The sequence below is a fragment of the Haemorhous mexicanus genome, chromosome 9, assembly GCF_027477595.1.
Source record: "Haemorhous mexicanus isolate bHaeMex1 chromosome 9, bHaeMex1.pri, whole genome shotgun sequence".
Taxonomy (NCBI): domain Eukaryota; kingdom Metazoa; phylum Chordata; class Aves; order Passeriformes; family Fringillidae; genus Haemorhous; species Haemorhous mexicanus.
Genome location: NC_082349.1, coordinates 20,886,319 through 20,912,421, shown reverse-complemented (window position 1 = coordinate 20,912,421; position 26,103 = coordinate 20,886,319). Strand labels below are relative to the sequence as shown.

General features: G+C 40.8%; 1 protein-coding gene across 2 annotated transcripts in view; it reads right to left on the bottom strand.

Annotated features, from left to right (window-relative positions):
* Nucleotides 1-26,103, bottom strand: part of NTNG1 (netrin G1) — a 148,513-nt gene that overhangs the window by 65,368 nt on the left and 57,042 nt on the right. For both annotated transcript variants that reach the window (XM_059854417.1, XM_059854418.1), the window contains exon 3: nucleotides 20,304-20,944. In XM_059854417.1, coding sequence (XP_059710400.1) covers nucleotides 20,304-20,944 — 641 coding nt within the window. The remainder of the gene's footprint in view (nucleotides 1-20,303; nucleotides 20,945-26,103) is intronic.

The window sequence follows — 26,103 nt, the reverse complement described above, 5'->3', positions numbered from 1 at the left end:
TCCCTCAGCTGAATATAATGTATCTAGTGGGGAGCAGCAAAGCCGAGGCACAGAGAGCAAGTTTGCTTTGCTTTCTCAGCGGCCTACTTCCAAGCAGTTTGGAGAGCTTGAAATTAAAAAAGAAAACAAAGTCCAAAAGGGCAGCATAATTCCCTTTCCCTCAGTCCCAAGGCTCACAGAAAGCTTGCAGGGCATGGAACTGCCCACTGTTTGCACTAAGCCAACCCAACAATAAGAGTACGCCAGTGCTAAATTTAAACATTAATAACATTTATTGTGTTCGTGTGCTAGTAAGCATTTCTATATTCTGTCAGGTAAATGCTGGCAATACAAACAACTACAGCATCACTACTGATCAGTTTATATCTCAACCTGTATTTGATTAAGATTGATTATTGTCTGATAGATGCATATTATCTTCCTCTTCAAGCAAAATATCATTGAGGCAGGTCCTTCTGGCTTTGTTTCTCCTTTTCACCTGCCTCTTTCAGACAGAGGGCCACAAGCTGCTATACCTTGCCAAATAAACTATGTTTCTGAAAGGCAGTAGGTTACCAAATGACAGCCTTCCAGACAAACAGAGGCAACTGAAAATGCTGCAGCCTAGATCATCAGCACTCATCACAAACCCAGAAAGGAGGAGGCAGTAACCTGAGCAAATGCCTCAGGAGTTAAGCATTTATAACTGTTCTGATTTTGTGACTGCATAAAGGAGTGTCACAGACCAACAGATGTTCTGACTTCAGAAAATATTCAAACTTTCTTCCATTTCTTAGATCCAAAGTCTAAAAGTAATCCACTGATGCTTATGTCTAATTGAACAGAACAGCTAATTGTGAGTCCAAGTTATTTCAGTTTACCACATAAAAAAAATCCTATCCTTAAACACTTCTATAAACTTAGCCAAGTGGAGTGGACACAAACTTTTCTAACTTTGATTCCATATTCTTTAAGTGTTAAAGCAGAAATAAAAGTCTGAATATATAGCTGCTGTTAGCTGCTGTAGAAAACTAACTTCCATTCCCTTCCTAAACATTCATTTTTGCATTTTCTTCAGAGGTATTAGTTTTTATGGAAATGTGTCAATAAAGAAAGTGATTATAAAATCTGCCAGGGTTTGCCAGCAGCGTGTTCTGCAAATACTTTCACTCGTGAACACACTTTGTCAGATTCTTAGCTGAAGTAAATCCATCTGGCTCCTGTAAATTCAATGAATTTATGTTAGTTCACACTGCTTGAAATGAAGCCTAATTTGTTTCCAGCTTTCATTCATATTATCCTAAGCTTGGTGGCTGTATTTTTAGGTAACGACAGATAATCTTTTTATAATTTTCATGGCAGGTCCAAGGCCTTGAATAATCACGGGATGGAAACTGTGGAGGATAAGGAGCCCAGGTGTGATGTGCTTAGGGACAGGACTGCTGACAGGGCAGGATGCCAGTATTCCACATTGTTTCCATGCATCTGTTTTGCTCTAATCTTCAACCTCAGAAATAGGAAACTTTTCTTACCTACATGAAGGATGCTGACAAAGGTGGTCATGTCTCTCCCAGAAAAGCAAAACCTCTTGTGAAGATGAAGATCAAAGGGAAGAATGACAGTTTCTTCCAGTGCTACCGACTGGTCATTTAACACTAGTGATTATTTTGGTAGGTTCCCAGACTACCAATGAAGAACTGATAAAAATTAGCTGATGTAAACTCTAAGTAGATCAGTGTTACAAGTAGTTTTGCTTTTTCTTTCTCTCTCACTTGAGAATTTTTTTTCTTTCTCACTGGAATCCCTTTGGTCTCACCTACTAAATTGCTGTACTTCACACAGCAATCAATGTCTTGACACAGGGATGGGATGAGAGGGCAGGGGGGGAACAAGGTGTTGCAGAGGTACTACAGAACTCAGGTGTGAGTTGCTGTGATGTATCTTCTGTTTTAACTGGTTTGCTCTAAATATAAAGAAAAAACTAGGAGATGGTGAAAATCTGAATACATCTCTCTCCACCCACCAGCTGGAATAACACAGTCTGCTTGGCAGTACTCTGCCACTGTCTGTCTGATGAAGTTAGGGAGCATGTTATCTGAGATTTGACAACTACCCATTGCCATCAGGAAAGAAAAGCTTTTGGTATTTTAAATTTTTTTGATGCTGTCCAATGTCCTTCTTACCCATTCTTAGTTTGCCATCCATCATTGGGCAGTTATCATTATCAGCAAGTCAACAGACATGAAAAGACACCTGAAGACCACCTTTTATCTTAATCACAATAATACCACCAGGCAGAATTTAACCACTGCATTGCAGCAAGTGTAAAAGAACCTGCTAGATCCAAGAGTGTGGTACTCAAATCTTGCATGAAAGATGCAGCAATATATCACTGCAGAGTTTTATAGCTTACAAATTTAAAAAGAGAAGTTAAGAAATCTCTAGGAGTTACTTTTTCTTTTCTTTTCTCCTGATACAAATCTGAACACTGGATTTGAAACTCCCGGCATTCTGCTAATGTGCATCACCACTTGCAAGTTTATTGAGAAATCAATTTTCCTGGGTTTAGTTTAATTAATAAGTACCAGTATTACATCTGCTCAGCAGCACTCCCAAAAAAGCTGCTCTAAGATGCCAGTGATTACGCCAAGCTTCCTGTCTTTATTTGTAAGTAGTATTTCACAGCATCAGCTGCCAGCTGGTCCCAAATTCTTTTTCCCAGCACAACACTGAAAAGGAACAATTTGTTGTGTGGGAGGTCTAAAACTGTGGCCATTAAATTACCATCCAAGTGGACATGGTTTACAAATCCCATTCAAAAATGTCATTTAACTGTCTGCAGCGGGAGAAATTTTATTCTTGCATGCAGCAATACCCCACGTGAGCTGTTAGGAATTTGTGTCCATGACTGATGCAGGACAGACCTGGCTGAAGCAAAAATATCTTTACTAGCTTAGAAAAAGACTCAGGGCATAGGACCTATTGTGTCACAGTAGGGAATAAAGTATTTATTGTCAAGAGAGCAGTGTTTCTGCTGCATGAGAAACAAGCAAGGTTAATTTCATACTGATTTTGGTAACCTTTGGGGGACTATAACCGAGAAAAGCAGCATAAAGATATCCATGGTGCACACAGAATTCAACATCAGGGAAACCAGCTCTGTGAAGCCATACATCTGCTGCTCTTCTTAAAAGGTTTTAAAGCGTTTCTGTTTAAGAGACCTCCCAAAGACTTATTTAAAAGCTCACACGTGTCCCCAGCAGTCACTGCTGTTGATGGTACACATGGAAGAGTGGGCCATGGGCTGCGACTGGTTGCCTCCAAAGCAGAGAAAATACACCTTGTGCTGCTCTGAGCAGAGCTCCTGGAGGGGCAGGGGGTGTCCAGGGCTCGCTGCTGCCCTTGCTGGTGGAACCTCTGCACCCAGGCAGTTGCAGAGCTGGGAAGGCAGGATCCCTGCCTGAAGCACAGAAGGGGTGCAGAATTGCCCACCCCACCCACCCTGGCTTCTGGCACCAGGTATCACCTGAAAAGTGAGACCTCTGATAGCTTAAATGCAATGAAGAGCCAGGTCCTGTTCCCACTGGAGTCAGTAACAGGAAAGGTTTTCCTGAAGGTGCTGCTGTCAGGATTCAGTGAGGAACCTTCTCCCCTGCTCATTCTCTGATAGGCATCTGTTGTGACCAGCTCTGCCTTAAATCCCTCTGGTTATGCTTGTGTCTGTAGGTGAGGGGATTTTACAAATCAAAAAGTCCTGAGAAGATTTTCACCTCCTTTCCAGATAAACACCAAGACCATGGAAAAATTAGTTTCCAAGAAGATGAGTTGTACTGAGAAAAAAGCAAACATGAAGCAGAATCGTTTCTGGAGGCCATCTAACCCTGCCAGAGGTGCTGCTTCAACCCCAGGGACAGGAGCCATGCAGGATGTGCAAGGATATGGAGATGAAGCAAGGGAAAGGAACCAGCAGAAAAGCTTCAGGCAGGTCATCAGGAGACCCACTTACTTCTCTTTGAAAAGAGCCAGGAAGAAGTCAGACTTTTATCTAAAGATAAAAGGTCTATTGAACATATCCCCCCTTTTTTGCTATGTTTGTTGGCCACCTTTTGCTTTAGGTGAGCCACCAATACACCCAACCAGCAAGAAAGCATACCAAAAAACAAAGGCTAAGTTCTCTTTCCAGTTAAGTTCTGTTAATGGTTACAAATGACCTAACAGTCCCTGAAAAGCCCAGGCTGTAAGTACTTTAAACAGAAAAATTCAGATTTAATTTCTTTTTTTTTTGTTGTTGTTGTTTTATAGGAGATGTGTTGGGGAAAGGTAAAAAAATATTGATAAAAGCACTCTTTTATTTTCAATATCACCATGAAATGTCTGGACACTGTTTGGACATTTAGAAAAACTGCTGGGGTAAGTGAAGGCATAAACAGAAATGTAATTCAGGTGATTGTCTTTTCAGACTTTTGAGGATCCAGACATGAAAACTTCTGGCATATGATTTAGTGGCCTGTCCTCCTAGTGGCTATTTTAAAAGGATAAATATCTAAAATATTTTTGAATTGTGCAGACTAATGCTTGATTCTGAAAACTAGCTTAACATTTCTCTTTTCAGGCTCATTCCTACCTTCACCTCATCTGCACAGAAGCCAGTGCCTGATGTTCAGTGCTGTAACCACTCTGAAAGGCACCTTTTTACCCAGATGAGCTGAGTCCTGCTGTCCTGCTGGTTGTGGCTGATGTTACCTCCAGGTGCTACTGAATCAGGCCCTGGTGCCCTGTGTCCCTCTGCAGCCCAGCTGTGGCTCCCAGGGCTCAGAGCCCACTGCTCTGTGCCAGCTCCTGCTGCCTCTGCTCCACGCCTCTGGGGCTGAAGGAGAACAAGGTGCTTACCCTGAGGGCAGGTTAATTGATCTCTTTTTGAAAAACCACATTGCTGAACTTCAACTTTGAGGGTAATTATAAGGCAGCTCTGTTCTCTTCTGGACTGTATTCCAGGGTATTCATGATTAAACCAGCAAAGCTGAGAGTGCTTAATGATCTGTTCAGAGCAAGGGAAGCTGAGTAAAGATTTCAAAACTAGTTTTCTCTTGGTGTTTTCTTGTCTTTCATTAGGGTTGACTTTTAAAGTGCTTAGGCCTCATAGCTCCATTTAAAGTAACTAGGTATTGATAGCTGCTTATTATCCAAGCAGACACTCCCAACCCAGTTTAAAATACATACAGCTTTTACAGTTCCTCTTTTTGCCATTTTTTTCTTTTGGTTTTTCATCTCAATTGGAGTCATAACTCGAAAGAGAAAAGTGTAAAAACAAAACAACATTTCTCAGTGTTTATCATGTTAGCCTCAATTTTTTTAACTTCTAAATTCCATACAATATAAGCTCCTTGTCACAGAATAATTCCCTCTAGAATGATTATTACACGAATTATTTGCCAGTAGTGCCATTGCAAGTAATTGATTTTTTCAGCTCACTGGCTGAACTGAAAAAAAAAACAAACTGGGGGAGAAAAAATCATTTGTGTCAAAGGAAATGTGCAGTTTTATTTTCAGATTTTAAACTGCATTTTAGAATATTTTTTGACAATTTTTAAAGAAAAATATTTCCAAAGGAAAAATTGTACCTATTTTGAGTTTTTGGAAAAAATAGTCAAAAGTGTTTACTAACGTGTGTTAAATTCTGAAGATACTTTCAGCCATCCTGGACAGAAATTCATCTGTGAATAATTTATACTTCAAAAATACTAATCCTTTCTCCTGCTGAAGAAAACTCGATGAAGAGCGAGGGGCTGAAGTATGCCAAAAGCAACTTAGCATCCTATAGTTAAGATACTAGAAAAGAGATACTGGGTCACTGTTTCTAGCCCTGTTGGTTATAACAACACAACAAACACAATGCTATATGTTAGGAGTAATTTTAAGCAGCTTAGGAAATAAAGTCTTAAGTGTATCTTTAATTTGGGAAAACAATTCTTTCATCTAATGTACTTCAATTGTTGATTTTGTGTAGGGAAAGCTTATTTTCTTTCTCAGAAATACCATATGACAGTACTTTTTAATTATAGACACTATTTTTTATTATCTTGAAGCCAATAAACTGGCTAGAACTGCAAATGTTTTACTATGTTGTAATAAAGTCAGAGGAATTATAAAAAGATAGGAAAATACTTTTTAGTATTAGAATGCTTGAGATAGGTGATAAGTGGTCCCATTTTCACTTGCTTTTTACCAAAGAAAAATTTAAAGGGAATAATTAAAGTGCAGAATCACAGAACATTCTGAGTGGGAAGGGACCCACAAGGTGATCCCTAGATGGTGTCTGGGTGTGATTCTAAGGGCTGATGTGGTCTTCTCAGAGGTGGGTGGCCAGAGCTGGGCAGTCCTGGCCAGAGGCAGCTGGAAAGGAGCTCTGAGACCTCAGATGGCAAAAGGCAGAGGGAGGGGACCTGGCTCCTGGCACTGGCCTTGGAGCAGCGAGTAGGTGATGTGTGGACATGAGCAGGTGACATGTGGACATGAGCAGGTGACATGTGGACATCAGCAGGTGACATGTGTGGACAAGCACAGAGGCCTGCCCATTGTGGTACCACCAACGCTGGTTTTCTCCCAGTGCCAAAACAGCTCTGCCATTGGATTTAGTAGTTGTCCAAGCCACAGACTTATGGGACAGGAGACTTTGTGTATGTCACTGTGAAAAGGGGTTGCTGACACTGCTTTGGGAAGCTGAAGTGACAAAGGGCTGGTAGTTTTAAAGCCTTGTATTTTAAAGTCTTAAAATTCTGACCTAATGTCAGATGAGAATAAAATAGGGATCGCTTTTGGCCTTCAAGTGCTCTGGAACATTTATTATTCATGTTTGTTTTTAACAAATACTGGGTAAATCAAAGAATGTTCACACAGACACTGCAGTGTCCACTGAGAGGCTGGGAACATGTTTTTGTTGTCTATGAAAACAGACATGCTGGGGGGTCGAATTTGATCCAGTGACTATAATATTCCATGTACCAGAAGAACTAAACAACTTCATTTATATTTTAAATGTTTCAAATCAATACTTCCCTTCATATTCTGTGACCCCCGCCAGGAAACTCTTATAACTGAAAATTTAAAGAATAGATTTTACTTATGAATAATGTAAGGCTGTCATAGGGGAAAGCAACAGTGAAATACTGCTGACAGAAACAATCAGTACATGTTTATACTGAAGAACAAACCTTAGCAATTCCATCTTGCATAACACGGCTTTTAAAATCCTATACAAACTTTTCAGTTTTCCCTGAAATGTCAAGCAGTATTCCTCAGCCTTAAACTCCAGTGGAAAATATACAAGCTGTTTCTGTTTCTCAAAGACTGAGCTAATCTGGAAGTAAAATGTATGCATATATAAAATAAATAGCTCTGTGAAAAATAATCGAGAACTAACAGGTGCAGGTAAAGAAAGAGCTTAGATTTGAAAAAAACCCAGAAGTCCTTAATACAGGGAAGTATAGCAGTATCTGTTTCTCAAGCAGCAGGTTATTACCAGGAATAGATCTAGCAAGATAGGACAGGGTCCATTTTGGGGCACAGACAGTCAGATGGTGAACAAGAGCTTCCTTGCACTAAAGTATTCTTCAGGGCATAAGTGTGATGTTTGCACACTGACAGAGAGTTGCCATCCATTGAAAATAAGAAGGGGTATTTGTCCTGTAGACCTGATGAGTAGGAAGGGCCACGGTGCCCTGAGAGAATCCTTATAAAAATGCTTGCATGACACAGAGATTTATCTTTAATGAATTGGGGCATAATTGTCACAAACTCCCTGAATTATGCAAATAAAAAAATCAAGAAGAAAAACATAATGGCCACTTCATTAGAAAATATTTTTCTGAGTAATACTTCTGGGGATGAAGGAGTTATTGTTTGTCTGATGTGTTCCTAGCTGTGTTCTCTCTCTCAGACAATGAGGGCTGCAGAGGGGAAGGAGGGAGACAGGTCACTGGAATTTAGGATGGTGCCCACAGCAGTCATGACCTCCTTTCCCACTACTGCTGTTCATTGTCATTCCTCATCTATTCTCATGCCTGCTCAGCATTTCCTCCTGTTGACCTACACAAGCCAGGAGGGGGAAGCATTATGCAGGACTCAGAAGTCCCCAAATCTTGTTGAAGCAGTTCTCTGCCTGCAAACTGGGCAAAAAACATCAGGAGAGAAAAAGGGCAGCACTTGCAGATTTTTTGGTATGCACAGATTTATCATGATAAATAGCAGACTGACTGAGCCAAATAACTTAATGGCCAGATAATCATATCACAAAGGGGACAAGCTGCTGGCATCTATTCTTCTAACAGAAGTTGCATGTAGCTTGTTGTTTTTTTTTTTGAAAATGCAATATTTCTATTACTGTTCTTTTTTTCCCCCCACCTATGCAAGTCACTCCTGTATTTTGTCTCAGTTTTACCCCTTCATAATCTCTGGGTTTTCAGATGCTGACCTACTTGTGAAGGTAAAGAACTCTATAAGGAAAAAAGTCTTAGTCTATAACAGGTTTCTCTAGAAATGCAAGCACTGCAGAATGGGAACTCTGAGAACACCTCTGACAAAACAGCTGCCCCCTCTCAGTCTTACCAGCCCCTGCTCCTGTGGCTGCAAGGCAGGACAAGTGCCTGCTCTCCCCTGCACCTCTGGGCAATTATTTCTCTTTTCTTGCTTGACTAATGTAGTTATAGCAGCTGTTTTTTTGTTTTTTGTTTTTTTAAAGGTGCTAAGTTTATGACGATATAAAAAATACACATTTTATGTGTTAGAAATTAGGGGGAAGCTCCTGCATACAGGGCACTGAGACTGGACTTTATGGTGTATTAACTGTGTTTGCATTGTGGCAATATTTGCACAACTGTCCAAAAGGTCTCTCTCCTGTTTGGGAGAGAGAACCCTATCCACTCAGCCCATTTTAAATTGCTAAATCTTTTTCAGTGACAGTAAGCTCTGTTTTTTTGTGCTCTAATATGCGCAAGAGATTTTTCAAAAGCCCTGGTATAATAAAACACAGTCAAAATTTCCAAAATCTCCAATTTTTTTCAAGAGTCAGCACTCAACCACTGTTACATAATTTAATTTTAAATGCCAAATGTCTCTAACAATCTGTGAGTGATGCATCGAGTGATGCTCTTTGGATGAAGCCTTTAGAGCATATGTATCTCCTCTCCACAATTCACGAGCAGGCTGAATGTCAGCCACACACTTGTGCATTTGTTAGTCAAACCATGGGTATGACTGCACAGGGAGGAAAGCAGGGACCATGGAAAGTATATCCTCTGGAATCAGAGCACATAGCCCTTTGTCCTGCCCGTGGTATCGCTGTCTCGCATCTCTCCTATTTAAAGTATCTATATTTTATGAAGCACTATCAGACAAACAAACAAACCAGCATATAGACCACAAAGTCGGCATTAGTCTCCAAAAGAAGCCTTTGGAGAGATGAGGTATTTCAGGATCTGCTTTAAAACCCTAAAGTTCCAGTATGTATTTTAAGGCATCAAGTCTGAAGCATGAGATATTTGTACATGGCAGAATGGAGGCCACTGCTGTCATCCACCTGGAAGGATTACTGCTGGAAAGAATCACCACACTGAGGGTTACTCCTGCAGTGTCTAACACCTACCTGATGAGAAGGTACAGTGATGCAAACTGCTTTGGGTGTGTAAGGGTTCCACACTGTTGAAACTTTCTTTCAAGACATGTACACAAGAGGGGAAATGAAATATTATTTTTCATTTTAATTTTCATTTCATCCAGCTATTTCTCCACTCCCCCTTCACCTCTCAGAAATAAAACAAATGGAAAAGGAAGATGAAGCCCTTTATTCATACCTGCCCCAACCCCCCTCCCATATAGCTTCTGGATTAGGTTAAACATTTTCAGTAGCAGAATATTAGTAGCAGATTATTTGATCTTTAGCTCATTATTAACTGTAACCCACCATTTTCAAACCACAGCTTCCCATCTTTTAATTCTCCTCCTGTGCTGTAGAGGGGAAGGAGCTGCCCTTGCTGGCAGACTGCAATTCCTAGGGGACACAAGTGATTAAAAATGTAACTGGCTCCTTGCTGTTTTGCTGTCCTGCTGAAAGAAGTATTTCAGGGGCATTCAAAGGAAGGAAAGCATGGTTCCATAAACACAGGATCCTTAATGAAGCTTGTTAAATGATAAGCAATTTTCTGCATTGACAAAGTAGAATAGCTTGACTGTTTATTGCAAAAGGAGATGTTCCTCCTGAAGGTTTGCATTCCTTCTTTGAGGCACTTGGGCAGTGACTCCCCATGTGCTACAGCTGAGGGAGTGATGACCCCATCATGGAAAAGAGACTCGAAGACAGTGAGAAGTGAGCAGCTGGAGGTACGCGGGTGTGGGATGAGGGAAGGAGGATTTCCCCAAGTGGGTCACTGACAAAACAGATGCCTTGTCATCCTGCAGCTCTGTCCCCTGGCCCAACTGCCACTGCTGCTCCTGTTCCTGCTGGCTCCACTTGCCCAAGGGAACAGCAGGTTGTGGGACCTGCTGTGCTCTAAATGTGGGCCAGAAATGGTATTTTTTAAAAAAAACAAAACAACTTTTCCAAGTAATTAATGGTTGTGCTTACATGGCAAAATCAACAGCTCTAGCTCTATCTAAGGGAAGAAACAGCCCACAGTTCAATAAACATGAGAGAAATCTAAGGCCAAAGAAAATGATCAGCTACAGAGGGAATGAATTTCATGTTTCCTCTCCTGCTCAAACGGCTGCCAGAGTTTCCTGGACTCCTGTGCATGTTCATGTGCTTGGATTGGCTTTTCTGAACAGGCCTAAACCAAAGCACTATAGAACCATTACCAAATCAAAAAAGTTAAATTACTATGGTTATGACAATTTCAGTAAACACCATCCCAACATCTAAAGATCCCTAATGCACAAGAGAGTTGAAGGGAAAAATAAGTAAAATCTGTTTTACCACCTATAAAAGTCAGAAACAATAAATAGTCCTGCGACCATTCTGTATCTGATAACTTGCATTAAAATATATATAAAGTATTCTGGGAACTGAAGCAATACTTCAGTTCAATAAAACGAATGTAATTAAAGAGAAAGAATCCTGTTTTTCCTCTGCTTGCAATTTCAAATGAGAGCTTCTTAAAACTTGTGACCATTGCTGGAATCCAATTCAGGACCTTAGCTTATCAAATTCCCTGCTCTGGCACCATGCCTTTGAGGTATTATGAAGCGCTGCTCATCACAGCATCCCTGTCTATAAATGCTCCCAATAACTTTTTAAAGAGCAGACACCCCATTTTGAAACAGGGAAGTGTTCACTGTGAATCAAAATGGAGTCACCAAACCTGTGCAACCTTCAGCTGGTGCTTCTTTTCTTGAAAGCTAACAAAGGAAAACGTATTAGCACAAAAAGTCTCCTTGTAACATTTAAACTTGGAAAGCTTTGCAGGACAGCACACCTACACAATGTCACAGCTTTTTGGGACCCTACAGAGCACACATCTTATTCTGTAATTCATTCTGGGATGGGGAAACTGCCGGGCTAATGAGCTCTCCTGCAGCCTCTTCCCCTGCAGGTGCTTCCCTGGAAGCACAATCTTAAATTGGACATGGCCATGCCAGATGTAACCTCCTGAACAAACATCATCCTCACTCCCACTGTGGTCTGAGCAAGCCATGGCAGCACTAACGTCTGACTTTGATGAAATCACAAACTTCTTTTGATTCAGACAGTGGGGCCAAATTAATTCCTCAGCTTTAATGCTGAGGAATCTCAGGAATTCAATACAGGAACATATTAATCTCTCTGATAGGTGACAGTGCAATGTATTATTGATGGGGGAGCCAGCACATCAGCACTGTGATAGTGACCCTAACCAGCAGATGACTGAATGGGTAAGGAGTGAAGGAGCTGCTCTGGCTTGAAGGCACAGCCTCAACTTTGGCAGGCAGTCCTTCACTCCTGCCCCACTGCTAATTTTCCAACGCATTACTTTGTGGCTTGGGTATCCAGGAAACCTCATTATGAAGGTATGTGACAGCCCCTGATAATACATGTCTGTGGCAAAATAATTGATCCCTCTTTGCAGTGGTGATCTTTAATGCTCATGGGGCATGGGAGGTTATTAGATGGCAGGCACCCTTCGATGGTCTCCAGCTAATACGTTACCAGACAGCATGTGCCGCCCATCTATCACTTACAAAATAATGTCATCCCTCAAAAAGGGCCTGGCAGTTGGTGTTAGGGATGAAGGGGGTTTAATTATATTTGTGGATGAAAAGATGTCCTGAGAAAAGTGTGCAGCCTGATTATTTATTGGCTGTTCAGAAGCCCTCAGCACAATATAAGGAAAACATCAGGCTCTCCAATACGGTGTTTCACATTGCTGTTACAGACTCTAGCCTTGAAATCAAGTTCAAGCTGAAGAACAAAATTACCTCTTACAATATGTGGTTTACTTCTGAAAATGAAAAGGGTAAGAGACGTATTAGCAATGTTGGCATTAGTGGAGGCAGCTGTTTTTAGATATTTGGTATTTCAGGGATGTGAGTTTAGCATCGTTACTAGAAGTACAGCTTACTATATTCCTCTGCTAACTTTCCAACAGTGAGCAGATGGTTACCCTATTACCAACCATTTGCATTTAACATATTGTAATGATTTATATACCACATGTCACCGAGCAAAGTAAAAACAGTCGATGGTAACTAATTAGTTGAGTGTGAAGAGGTATATCTCAATGTATATATTCTTACTGTAATAAAACTTAATCTTCTTGGTTGTTATTAGGTTTAATGTGTGGTGTAACAGAAATACTGGTGGCAGTTAAATGTGAACCTTCGTGTCACTTTACCATTAAGACAGTATTGGTATCATTAATATTTCCACCAGCACTCCCTTACATGCTGTTTCATGAATGATGGTGCACAGAGGGTGGATTATAAAATCCATTGTTCTTCTCTACCAATCCTTCTTAAGTGTATTTCAAAGTATTTAGTAAATCCTAATGTATCAGATAATTGGGTCATATTACAGGACAACATCTGGAGAGGCTGGAAGTGGGAATACTGCTTGGCAGAGAGGAGTATGCTCAGAGCTACCATAAAGACAGAAATAGATTCAAGAGAGAAAATCACAAAAGAATCACAAGGTCTTCAAGGGAGTTTGCAAGGAACAAGCAGACAACTACTGACATTTACATGAACATCAAAGTCAGAAGATAAGACTCTAGGGTTCAGAGGAAGAACATAACTTTAGAAACCTGCCCTGCACAACTAGAACATGGGCAGGTCTAAATGCCATGTAATGCGCTATCCATGGTATGTCCCAAGGCCTGATCAGATGTAACCTACAGTATGAAGCTATGGATTATCTGCCTTATCCTGAAATGGTTTTTGTTCACTTTTTCGCTTATTTCAAAATGGTGGCCATCACCCCAGCTGCATCAAAATAATTGATAGTCAAGTACAGCTGGGTTACTCCAGAGAATAACAGCATTTCCAGCATAAAAGTCTGGATGAACTGTTGTGTGAGCAACCGGGTACTGTTGACAGACTGACTCTAAGGCTCCAAGGACTCAGTATGCTGCAAAAATTACAGGTGGTCTCATTCGGGAGCTGCAGTGTGTCAAGAAGTTCAGCGGTTCCCGCTCCCTCCTAATGTCATTAGGACACCTCTTGCTACTCAGCATCCTTTCATTCCTACCATATCCCACAAATCTCCAGGGACACAGCCTGTTCTCCTGCAAAGGGCTGCAGCCAGCATTCTGCTTTCCTGAATGCGTCAGCAGCCAGACTTTCTCTTGGGAATACGACCTGCAGTGTAACTCCTCGGCTCCTTTTCCCTGACCGTATTGCTGCCTGCTAAAATTGCAGCATTGCCATTTGTTTCTGGAGCTCTTTCCTTACTTTTCCATGAACTAGATGATAATCTATAGGAAAGTGTTGAAAACTCACCCTGTAGCTCAGCCCAGTTAACGCTACGCTTCACCTGTGTTTTACTGAGGATTTTTCAATACAGCCTGCTGTGATCAAATAGAGACTGTGATGATTCCCTTTGAGCACGGGTCACTCGTACTGCTGAGACACAAAAATCCTTGGGGTGGACTCCAGAGGGAATGGTAGGAAGGGTCTTGCAGACCCCACACAATGATACCATTAGACCTTGAACTTTATTAATTCACTTTCTAGTTTCTGAATAGGTGTGACTGTATCACTGGACTTAACAGAACTGGCTGCTTTACATCAGCTCTATCATACAGACATGAGGCAAGATGAACAGACGGAGATGTGTGAGTTTTTTCTAATTTTTTTTTTAACAGAAGCTGGAATAGCCTTCTGACTTCTGTCCTCCCTCCCTCCTTTTCCTCCCTTTTGTTCCTTCTGTCCTCCCTTCCTTTTCATCCCCTGTTTTCCCTCATTCCTCCTACATGCATTTGAAACTCAGTGGGTTAATAAGGGTAACTTCACTCAAATTACTCCTGATTTACAGGATGGCATCTGATCTGAAACGAGTATCAGGACTGGTCTCTTGTTTCAATGCTTAACTTTTGATATACAGGGAGTGATACAGAGCATACTATGGCACCATTCTAAAGGGAAATGAGAGGAAAGGCAGTGGGGTATCTCTTTTAGTTTCAGATTTTTTCCTAGATCACAGCTGCATGATGGGTTATTTAATACAGCTACAAAAAAAAAAAATTAACAAAACGAGAGAGAGAGAAGTATCACCTATGTCAAGAGAAAGTACGTGGATATTTTGGGTTCAGCTACTACTTTCTGAGGCACTTCACACACTGAAAGTGTCGAGGAAGAATCAGCTCCTAAGCAGATGCAATCAGGTACTGACGTGAACAAAACTAAGGGCAGGCAATATCACCACACTGGTACCCATGGAAAGGATCAGAATGTAAACTTAAAAAAACCCCAAACCCATGCCTAAAAAATGGTAGTTCCTATTACTTGTGAAATAGTTGGAAATTTTTAAACTTTTAATGTGATAATATGTTGTACCAGTCCAGCTTTAACTGCAGCCAGAAGGACATCCCTGTGCCAGGAATCATTTGTATATGTGATACAGGAGATCCTTAAGCTTATTTCAGTGTTTGCATTAAATTGCACTCTTTTCAAATGAAAAGCTTAAAGGAAAGAAAGTTTCTGCAAGCTATTGGAGTCACTGAATTTATTCAGAAAGGCTCTTTGTATGCTTCTCATCATACAAAGCAACACAGAAAGAAAAATCCCCATTTCTTTCATCAGGATTTTTATCTCTACTCTTTTAATATTCAATGGCAAAATGAATTATACTACAAAAAGGCTTGGTGCCTCTCCTCAATAACCCTGATCCTGCATGATACTGAGCTTCCTGAAAGACAGCTGGGGGACATCAGTAGGGAAATACTTGATGTTTTGCAAAAATGAAAAGATGACCAGATGCTAATGAGCAAAGGTGGTGAGTGAAACCTGGGGATTTAAACCCACTGATTGATTTCAAAAGCATATAGCAGAATGAGGGTCCCAGACAGCATTCAGACTCCACTGCTCTGCTCTCCTTCCAGCCACTGTGACTGAGGCCACACTGAGCTGATGGACAGGACTTGTGCCATCAGGATGGAGGGTAGAAATCACTATTATCCAAACACAGGCACCAGTAAAACCCACCCAGGACACCTGTATTGAGTAAACCCCTGGAGACTGCTCATGTGTGAATAAACACCATGACCATTTATTTCAGTTCCTGATGACTCTAGATTTGCTTACAGAAAATGAAGTGACATATTACAGTACATATATTAAAAAAGCAAAAATTGCACTTGGGACTTACAGATCAATTGCTATGCTCTTAAATACATGCTTCTTTTTCTTTCCTGTTCTCTAATGAGTTTATAATTTAATCAGAGAAACTGCTAGATTCCCTCCAAATACTAGTGAAAATCTCAAAGGAGAAAATCTGCTTATGCAAGTGTTCCTGTAAAACAAAGAGTATTCAAGTATGGTAAATAACTACTAGAGTCAAGAACAGTATTCAGTTGTCTCCTTAAAAGCTTGAAGCCTACATATCTTAATATTGATGGTTGGGTTCTGAGCTGAACATCAATTAAAACATTTTCTATTATAAATAAAACTACAGCATTTCTATAGATTATAACTTCCCCAGGGCAAAGTTCTGCCGTTGGGTAAATTACAGAGGGACATTCTCATATAGCGTTGCCAAGTGTATGACAGAGTAACATCGAGATTTACTCCAGCTAATCCATCCACAGACTGCACCTGCAGAATAAGGCAGAGGATGGGACCAAGTAGAGCCCAGCCTGACTGGTGGAACTGCGTGCCCAAAGCTGCAGGGTGAGCTCCCACTCAGGGCAAGGGCCCTCACCCACCCCAAATCCACCACAGCCTCAGGAGCAGTTCAGCCTCACAGCTGGCAGGAGCAGTGGGCTGACCAAGGAGACAAAAAAGCACCAACCCCCTAAGTAGCAAATATATTTTACTTCAGATTAATTTATTCAGATGCTGAGATGGATTTGAATTTAGAATAGATAATGTGAGAGCAAGGAAGTGCTAAAACTGAGGTTACTTTTCATTTGTGTATTGTGAGTTAGCGAGGTTTCTATTGCAGCTGAGACGCGGTCAGAAAACCCTGGGGCTTAAATACAGAATCTTCAAGGCGAGAAGAGTATAAAAATAAATTCCAGAGGGCTTAATAACATTGTGCAGAGACTGGATATTCTGGTGTCAGAAAGAAACTAGTGGCTCTTAGATCAAAACCTAATCATTCAAAAGCAATAAGAGCCTTTGTTTTACCCAGCCAGTCATTCTGTTACCCACTGGGACCACGGTTTTTACAAGCATCCCGAATTGCTGTTAATTTACAGTGTATAAATGTACATGTCACTGACAATATAACAGTTAGAGCAAAAATACTTTAAAATTAACATGGTTAAACCTTCAGCAGTCTGATCCAAAATCTGCTAGGAACCTTGAGCTTGACTTCAAAGGAATTATTATCAGCCTTTTAGTGAACTTCTGCAAAAATAGGTTTAAAACTGGGAGCTGTACCTCACTGCTTACTGCCAGGACTGTCCTTCCCATGGAATTGAAGACAGGTAGAGCCTGCAGACAGGTCAGGCCACCTCTGCAGGCAGCACAGTGAAAGAAACTTTCCTGAGGCTGCAGCACAGGACACCCTCTGATCCTCTGCAGCAAGGCCAGATGAGAGGAAGATGTCTGCTCTTTCTTAGCTTCTCATCCCAGAAGACTTTATTTATGCATTAGTTGACCTTTCTAGCTGTTAGGACCATCTTGCTTCAGCAGTTAATTAACACAAGTGCCATAATTTAATACAGTTAATGCTACTTTATGCCCTTTAATGTACCTTCCATTAGTGATATTATTGTAGTATTACCCTGTAAATTAAAATAAGATCAAGAATAAGAGAGGCTCTCTTTAATTAAGGTACTGGCACACTGCATCGTCCATTATTCACTAGAAAAAATCACCCTGATTTAGTGAAGCAGACCGTCAGTAAGTCAGAATTAGTTCATGTGGATTATTAGGTTTCTTGAATAATGGGAGCACAATGGGGTTGCTGAAATTGCTAACAGCCATGTTTCCTTTTTTTCATCACCTTAATAAATACACAATGGAAGCGGTAAATTGAAGAAGAATAAACAGGTAGTAATAGAGGAGGAAAGGCATTCATTGAGAGTACACAGGTTTTCATCTCTAATGCAACATACATCAGGCTTATTTCACACCAAAATGCAAAGCAATGACAAAACAAACCTATATTTATATAACAATCCCCTGCCTATAATTCATTGTGAAGTATTAACCACCACATAGCCCTGTATATTTAACATAGTGGCTTTAAGATAGATGCTTTTCACTGTCATTGATGCTTAAAACACAGTGTGAAACAAATTACATTTTATGCTGCCTTTAGAAAGATGCTATTATGAGCTTTGGTGATTTTAACTATATTTGACCTACAGGTTATGTTTTTCAGAAAAAGGACTAGCTTTAAAGTGGCTGCCAGCATCCTTCATCCACTACATGTCAAGCTCCTTGGTAACCTCCCTTTGTATCCTGTCTTCATGGAATAATCTAGTCTAGTCTTACCAAATTTATATAAATAGCTGGGTCTCAAAGCCCAGAATATGAGTCTTGGTAGCAAAACAAAATAGATTTGTAACAATTTCCAGTATACATTCTCAATTAAGGAGCAATAGCTGGAAAGCTCAGCTGAACTGGAAACAGCAGCAGAACTACCCTGGTAAGCCTTGCTTCCCTCCACTGGTTCCCATGCTCAATCCATGCCAGGGCATATGCTGGGATTGTTGATTGGGAGACTCTGGTGGGGAGAGGCCATAAAGTTTCTGGAAGAGACAAAAAACCACCTAAAACTAGGTAACAGTGGGCTCATTGAGAGTTACAATGGGTGCAACTAAACAACCAGGGGCTGTTTACTGTAGCCCCACAGCTGCTCAGCAGCAAGCAAGTCCTAAAGACTTTAAGAAGGAAGGCTCACTAGATGTTGAAGGAAATGGCACCAAATCCCAAAAGAGCTGTTCTTCTCATTAGCAGAGAAGTGATAAGGATTCACATGAATCTAATCTTGTGAGGTACTATTACACATCAGATACTTCTTTTAAAGCACATGTCCAATTACTGCAGCATTTAGACAACAAGCATCAGCATCAGATAAGTTCTCTGTACAGTCACGCTTCATTTCTACAGATAATTTTCACAAGATTGGTGAGCCCCAGATGTGCTCAGAAGGTTTCTGTTTCTAATTTCCATGCAATGCACTCTTTTTTAATCCTTCAGATGCTTTCTTTGATAAAGTAATGATAATCTAATTGAAGTCAGACTAAGCTCCAAATGGGCTTTCAGACAGGGAACGGGCTTTCCTTAATGCCTAAGGACCTACAAATCCTGAGCTTTGATATGATGCCTCAGTAGAGCTAACCTATGTGGAGGGAGCCCAGTGGAGAAAATATACACATTAAATAGGTGTTATTTTTTTATATTGAGGCTAATTTTACTGAACTATTTCAAACAGTATCTTAAGCTGTTCATGATCCACTTAGCCCTCCCAAGAGACTTCTGGAAAATAATTTACAATGCAACTAATGAGCATTGCAAGAAGAACTCTTAAAACAGCAACATTTATTTTAGATTTTCAAATGTTAGACTAGTAATTATGTACGTATGGATATATAGCTGATGTGGACACAGAAGACTGTAACTGCATGTTAAATCTCCAGTCCTAAGAAATGTATTTTGATGATTTTGATTTTCACTACAGGAATAATAAAAATATAGTCAGCACTGTTTTATATAATCATTATTTTTTTTCACTCAGTTCTGAGTCTGCAAAGAAAGTCCCTGACCTTCCAAGATAGATTAGCTTTTCTGTTTGTTTTGATACTTAGATTCCCTTAAAGAAAAAAGTTTTTTAAAAAGGAAGTCTTAAACCCTGTATAGGAGAAACAAAGAGGGAACAAAAGTATATTCGACTGGCAAGTGAATTGCTAATAGAGGTGATCCCACTAATTTCCTCTGAACAACTTGGCATCTGAGACCCATACAAAGGGATAACCTTCCTGCTTGAGGGCATCAGTCAATTGCTAGTTTGAGCTGGGTACAAAATTTCCTGATAGGAATTTCACTGCAGTTATTATTTTTGGGACTACAGCACTTGATACCAGCCACCACTTGCCCTAGAGGGAACCATTTGTCTTGAACCCAGCTGAATAATCATCTTTGTTATATTCAAATCAGTCTATCTAAAACACTGTTGGGTTTTTTTCCATTTTAATTCAGCTTCTCTGCATTTCAGAGCTAATTAAAGTAGAAGGAATGGGCTCTAATCTCCGCTGCTTTCCTTGTTCACAGCCAGACCTAGTGGGAGGGGTTTGTGCAAGGGCTGCTGTATCAATCACAGCTCACATTAGAGGCCTGGGAAGGTCAAATGATAAAACAGAATCTCTGTTTTTGGGTAACTGCCCCTGGATAAGACTCCAACTACATAAGAGAAGCAAGCGTTCGACTGCTAGGGTGAATTCCTGAGCCAACAGGCGAACCGTCCCCCCTGTGAGACCCAGGGCTCAAGATCCAAAGTGAGTGCCAGCAAACACCCAGACCTTGTGCCACTGAGTCAGAGACTTCTGGTATGACAGCAATGGCCTTCAGCTGAGTCAGATTTCCAATGAACACTGGCAGAAAATATAATCTTCTTTGGGAAAATAAACAGTTTTGAATACCTTCTCAAATCAAACACATATGCCCGTTTCTAAAGTTATATATTCTCTTACCTTCCGTATACCCTTATGTCTGAAATTGCATAAAAGTAGCGTGCCAGGTGTTGCTCATCTACATATATTTCACCAGTTGCTGGCCTAAGCAGTCTTATCCTCAGATCTGTAATGGTAAAGAAATCTCTTAACTTCTTGGTGGTGTCAAGCTGGCCATAAAGAGAAGCCATGTTATGAAGCCGAGGTCCAGCAAAAAAAGCGAATCTATCTTTGATTTCGAAGTGGATAATTTTGCTATTTGTCATGTACCCAGTAGAGTATTCCTCTGTGCAAATGATTTCTAGGACTGTGTGCTGTGATAAATCCCTCACTGATTTTGGATCCATGTGAAAAGCATCTAAGCAGTCCGTGGCATAGTATTGGTAGGGCTGCCACGTTCGTCCATAGTCGAGTGACTTCTCCAGGATCATTTGGTCTGGACGGCCAGATTCAAAGGTGATGACTATGTTATCTGTAAGCTCAATGGTTTTGTTCCAGGAGAGTGTAATATTGACATGAAGAGGCTTCGGATAGTCCTTCCAAGTTGTGGACTGCCAAAATGTGGAGGGATGTCTTCCTTCCAGATCGAACATCAGTTCTGGAGGATGAGCCAGTTCTTGGGTACTTGCATCACATTCATTATTGCACATGTAGGGATTCCCCTGGAAAAGAGCAAAGCAGTGTTACAAGGGGCACCACAGAGGTGTGACATACAAGATGTTTCTTAACTAAGGACTGTTTTTCTCCAGGAGGGAAGCCAAGAAAGAAAAAACAAATGCCTGCAAGTAATAACTTCATCTTAGTGAGATTAATCATGGCTGTTTTACCTGTTGAAGTACAAATACAACATAGAGAGTACCCTTGTGTCTGTACTGTAGACATTTTTCTTAATATATATTAAAGAAACAAGCTTATTTACCCTGAACAACTTGGACCAGAGATTGAGTCACAAAAGGCTAAGAACAGTATGCAAGTCTCTAATAGCTCAATAACTCCAACTCTTCTTAGAAAGATGCAGCAGCCAAAGAGGATGTCTTTTTAAAACAAGCATGTTCCTCAGAGCTCTGCCCAAAAAAGTACTGATTTTTAGGGCAAGTGTATTTTGTTAGCAGTGCAGCCCGTGTGTACTCAGTATGAGCCAGTATTCAGTACGCTTTCAAGTTTTCTTTCACCCAGGTGGGAAATTTATCATGCTTAACCAGCTCAACACTGCCTTGCCTTACAACATTTACACTTGCAACCAAAAGCCATTAGAAAAACAGTGCTCTGTCAGCTCTGGGACTTGATTCAGGTATCTGCCATCTTATTACAGGGTACCAAAGTACTTGAGAAAAGACTTTTCATGAGGCACCAGGTTCAATTTATCAGGACAAGATAATCCAGCACTTGATTAGGTGGGAGATGTCAGTGGCTCCAGCTGGAACACTGCCAAGGTGGCAGGAGCGCTGAACTGAGGGTTGAGTTAAAAACAGCAACAAAAAAAAAAGCTTGCCAACAGTGCACAGCTTTTACTGCTGCTTGTCCTCTGAAGCAAGGTGAAAGTGAATTATTCTCTTTCTAGCCTTTTGATGCATTAACTTTCACACTATAATCTTCTGCTTCTTCACAAAAGCTATTTTGTCTGCAGATTGGGGATATCTTGCAGCAGTTGCCAAGATATCAGACCCTGTAGGCTGCACTGAATCACGTATATCTAATTTCAGCTTTCCACAGTACGTTAGTATTTTGCTACTTGTTCATTCTGTGTTTGTTCCAGAAAGCAACTGCTGCTTTGTATCCTTCCCTCCACCTGACACTCAGATTGTGGAAGAAGCCTCTATTCACTGATAGTCAGCACTGCTGGGGGAAAATACACACATGCCTATACCTAGCAGAGCTCGATGAGGTCATTAATGTAGCTGTCATTGTCATTATTCAGAGTTCCATGCACCTGCCCTGAAAAGAGAACAAGCCCTGGCATGATGATCAACCTTTTTTTTTCCTGTAATTGCAGTTATACTTCTCTCCATCTCAAAGCCTGAGGGCAATGAAGTGACTCAGTGCTACCCAGTGTGGAAAACAGGATTCAAACATGAGTTTCCACCTTGGCCACTGCTCTGCTCCTTGATATACTCCCACAAAACACAAGCAAAAGAACTTCTGCATTCACTTTGACCCCCCACTGGCAACTTCTTCTTACCTGGGTTGGAAAATGCTGTTTTCTTTCTCTGTCTTTCTTGTTAATATAGCTGAATGCTAAAACTGACAACGATTCACTGGGACTGGAAGTTAGGGAAAAAAACTACACGACAACAAAAAGGGTTGTTTGAAAACCAGCTGTAACTGGAAATACTCTGCAAAATTTTGTCTATAATCTGTTACAGCTCTGATTTCAAGCTCATGGTTGCTATTTCTATGCCTTCCTTTTGAATAAAACAGTGAAAATTAAAAGTAAGCTTCAAGAAGAAGAGAGAAAACACAGAATTTTAAAATGTTTAAGCTCCATTGAATATATCAGATACAAATGGTAGAATCTGCTAACTTACACAAGCCTATTTTCCTCAGGGAAAATATACATGTTGTGAAATCTGTAAGGTTCCAGATCCTTTGGCTATATGTAGATACTGGTTTATCAGGAGATGCCCGGATTGCATAAGTCACACCTATCTGAGGTTGCCCAGAAAAATCACTTAGATCTGTGTACCTCTAATCTATATGCTTTATGCTTCTGCTTTGGCAAAAACAACTGCACTGGGCAGTCACAGGTATCAGAACCCAACAAATAAATGCTCCTGTGCAGCCAGACAGGTGCATTAAGCACTGCTGAGGGATGGCTTTAGTTTTCTGTCCCACAAGCAACCGCTGAGTCTGCTGTGACTCTTTGTGCTAAAAACTAAAGCCACTCTGATCCCTTAGTCCCTGGATGCTGGAGGAAGCATGTTTTATGACTTCCAGCAGCTAACCCAGGTTGTATGGGATGTAGTGTTTCTTTCTCTATATTAGTTGATTTATTTTACTCCCTTTGCCTTTTATCTTTTACGTTTTAGCAAAAGCTGAGGTGCCAACACAATCAGAGAATAACTGGGAGAGGGGCTCTAAAAACACCCCACAAGCTGATGTGAAGACAGTATGACACTGAGAGCTGGCAGCACTAGCTTGCAACTGAAATGCAGTCTACAACTCTGTGCACAGAGCTTTTTAGGGAAAGATGAGATTATTCCAATTAATGGCAGAGTATTGTGAGAAATAGATCAGAATCACAGTGCTGTCGTGTCCTCCACCTGGAAGCTCTTACCAGTGGTAACAACAGTGCCACAACCTGCCACTGAAGCACCAGGGTAAGGACATCACTGCAAATGAGAATCCTAAGAAAAGCTTCAGGTACAGCCTCACCAATAAACTTAACTATTCTTTTAATTTAATGGCACAGAATTCTCTCTTAAGAGGTGAATGATTTGATGACACCAAGATAACCTGTGTGGAGTTCAAGTGCTTGAAAAAGAAAATTAGGAGAAAAAAAAATCTAAGCTGATTATAAGCCAATAAAATAAGTGTCCTGAATTTTAACAGGAGGAGAGAAATTAAGAGTTTATGTAAATTCCCCCTCTGTCTACTGACATGGCAATTGCTGATGTAATTTTGAAATATTTAACATAATTATTGCTTCAGAGGCTTGGAATCAAGTTCGCATTTTCTCTGCTTGCAACTTGGCTTTCAACTGCTTCTAATTAATCTTAAATGTAATTTGCATGGTAAGTCATACTTACATTACCAAAACAGTCTAAAAGGGTCTTACTCTACACAAATGTCCCTTAGTACATGTTATTATGAAAACAATTAATTTAACTGGGATTAGTTACATATTTTAATGCCTTGATCTCTATGATAATCCTCTTTAAGACTTTTGTCTCAGTAAAATGAATACAACAAAGACAAACTTTGTCCAATTTGTGAAAACCAGGCTCATGTTGGGACCATCTGAAGGACCAGAGCATTAGCATCTCTAAGTAATTTTGTGCCTAGCAGGCAGCTGTAAACTTATCTTCATTTAAGCCTTCCAAGAAGCAGCTCTTCACTAGGACAAGGTGGAAAATATTTATAACTTTTCAAAATGATATTTAAGCCACGGGGGGAGTTCTAAATAATTAAATACTGATTAATACTTCTAAACACTTTAGTGCCAATTAGCATAAAAGGTAGCTGAGTCTTTCCCGATGCCACAACCATGACCACCAACAAGAAACCCACTATTTTCCTGTACAGCAATGGGAGATTGATTAGATAGCTCCTTGCAGGCAAGCAAATTAAGCTGCTATTTATTTTGGTTTTGGCTGCTCATGGAATTGAAAATACCACTAAAACTACTGCTGTGGTCTAAGTGTTGGCTTTAGGAGGAGGTACCTGATTTGCAGGCACAGTGAGGACATGTGGCTGTATCACATGCCTTGATGACACTCAGCCCAGGCTGGAAAAAGCAGAGTCACCTGAGAAGCTCCTGAGTAGGGCTGACTGGGCCCAGTAGGTTTCCCCTCAAGTAGCTGGGTTTAGTTTGTTTTAGCACACAGCAATGTCTCTTTGTGCCAGCCAGCTTGAACTTTTATAGTGGTGTTGGAGGTGCTCTGCAAGTGTCCCTGGCTGTGATGGGGTGCCAGGGCTGGCCTTGCTCCCCCTGGGCAGCAATGTGTCCTACCAAAAGCCTCTCCAGGAACAGCACAGTGACCCTAGGGTGAGGATTTAGGTCAAAACCAGATGTCCAGCAGCAGCGTGACCTCTGAATGTCAGCAGGGGAGCAGCAGCAGTGCTGCAGCTGCTGTTCAAGGGCTGCAGTTTGAGTGCTGCTGCTCAGGTGAAGCCTCTGGTCTCTCACCTGTGCAGCTCCTCAGTGGCACACACACAGGCTCAGGGTTCCACTGAAGATGTTGCTCCTTTCAATGTGTTCCCTGTCCACATTAACACCTCATGGACTTTCTCACTCAGGAACAAAGACAGAGGGGCTTAAATCTTCTGTAGCGTGAAGACTGGATCTGTATCACAGATTACATGCTGTAATGGACACCTAGCTAAATCCCTACAGAGGATTATTAGTTGCATTTTCAGACTGGTGAAGGCTGCTGAGGTCAAGCTGGCCAAGACTTTAAGAAGAGCCAAAATAAATTTTCAAGAAGTGAGTCACTCCAACTGATTTTCATACCACTGCCACAAGGTAATTAGATCAGATGCACGAGACAAGAAATAAATACAGCCTCACTTATGTCTGGAGTGTGGCTGTGTGGTAAATTACCACATTCAAGTCACACTTTTAGAGATAACAGAGTATTTCTGTTTTCCTTTTCAAAAGATCATTACAATTAATTCACTTGGTGCATGCTGTACATTGTAGGTGATTAATTAGACAGTAATAGCTAACAGCAGCAATTGCCCTAATGGTTACATTTTGCATGTGGTTTCTAACCAGGAATTACTTGTTTACTGTGACAGAGCCAGATTATGAAACATTAATTGTGAGATACTACTACACCTAATAAGGTGTTGTTCTGCTAAAGGCAAACAGTCAGTGAGGTGGAGGACTGGCAAGGTCCAGGATCTGGTGCATAATTGATGTTATCAAAGCCACTACATCCATTAGCTGGTTTGAGAGCATCTTGGTCAATGTCTGCAGAATTATTGCTGTGATGATGACAGGAATGGCTTTAGACAAGAACGTTTTACCATCCACAGCCTTTCATCACTGCAGTGACAGCATTTTAAGTTAAAGTGATTTAAGTTAAGAAAGAAAAAGTGCTAAAATCTGAGTGGAAGATTTGATGCTCTTTCAAGAGCTCCCAGGCGAGGGCATCTGGAT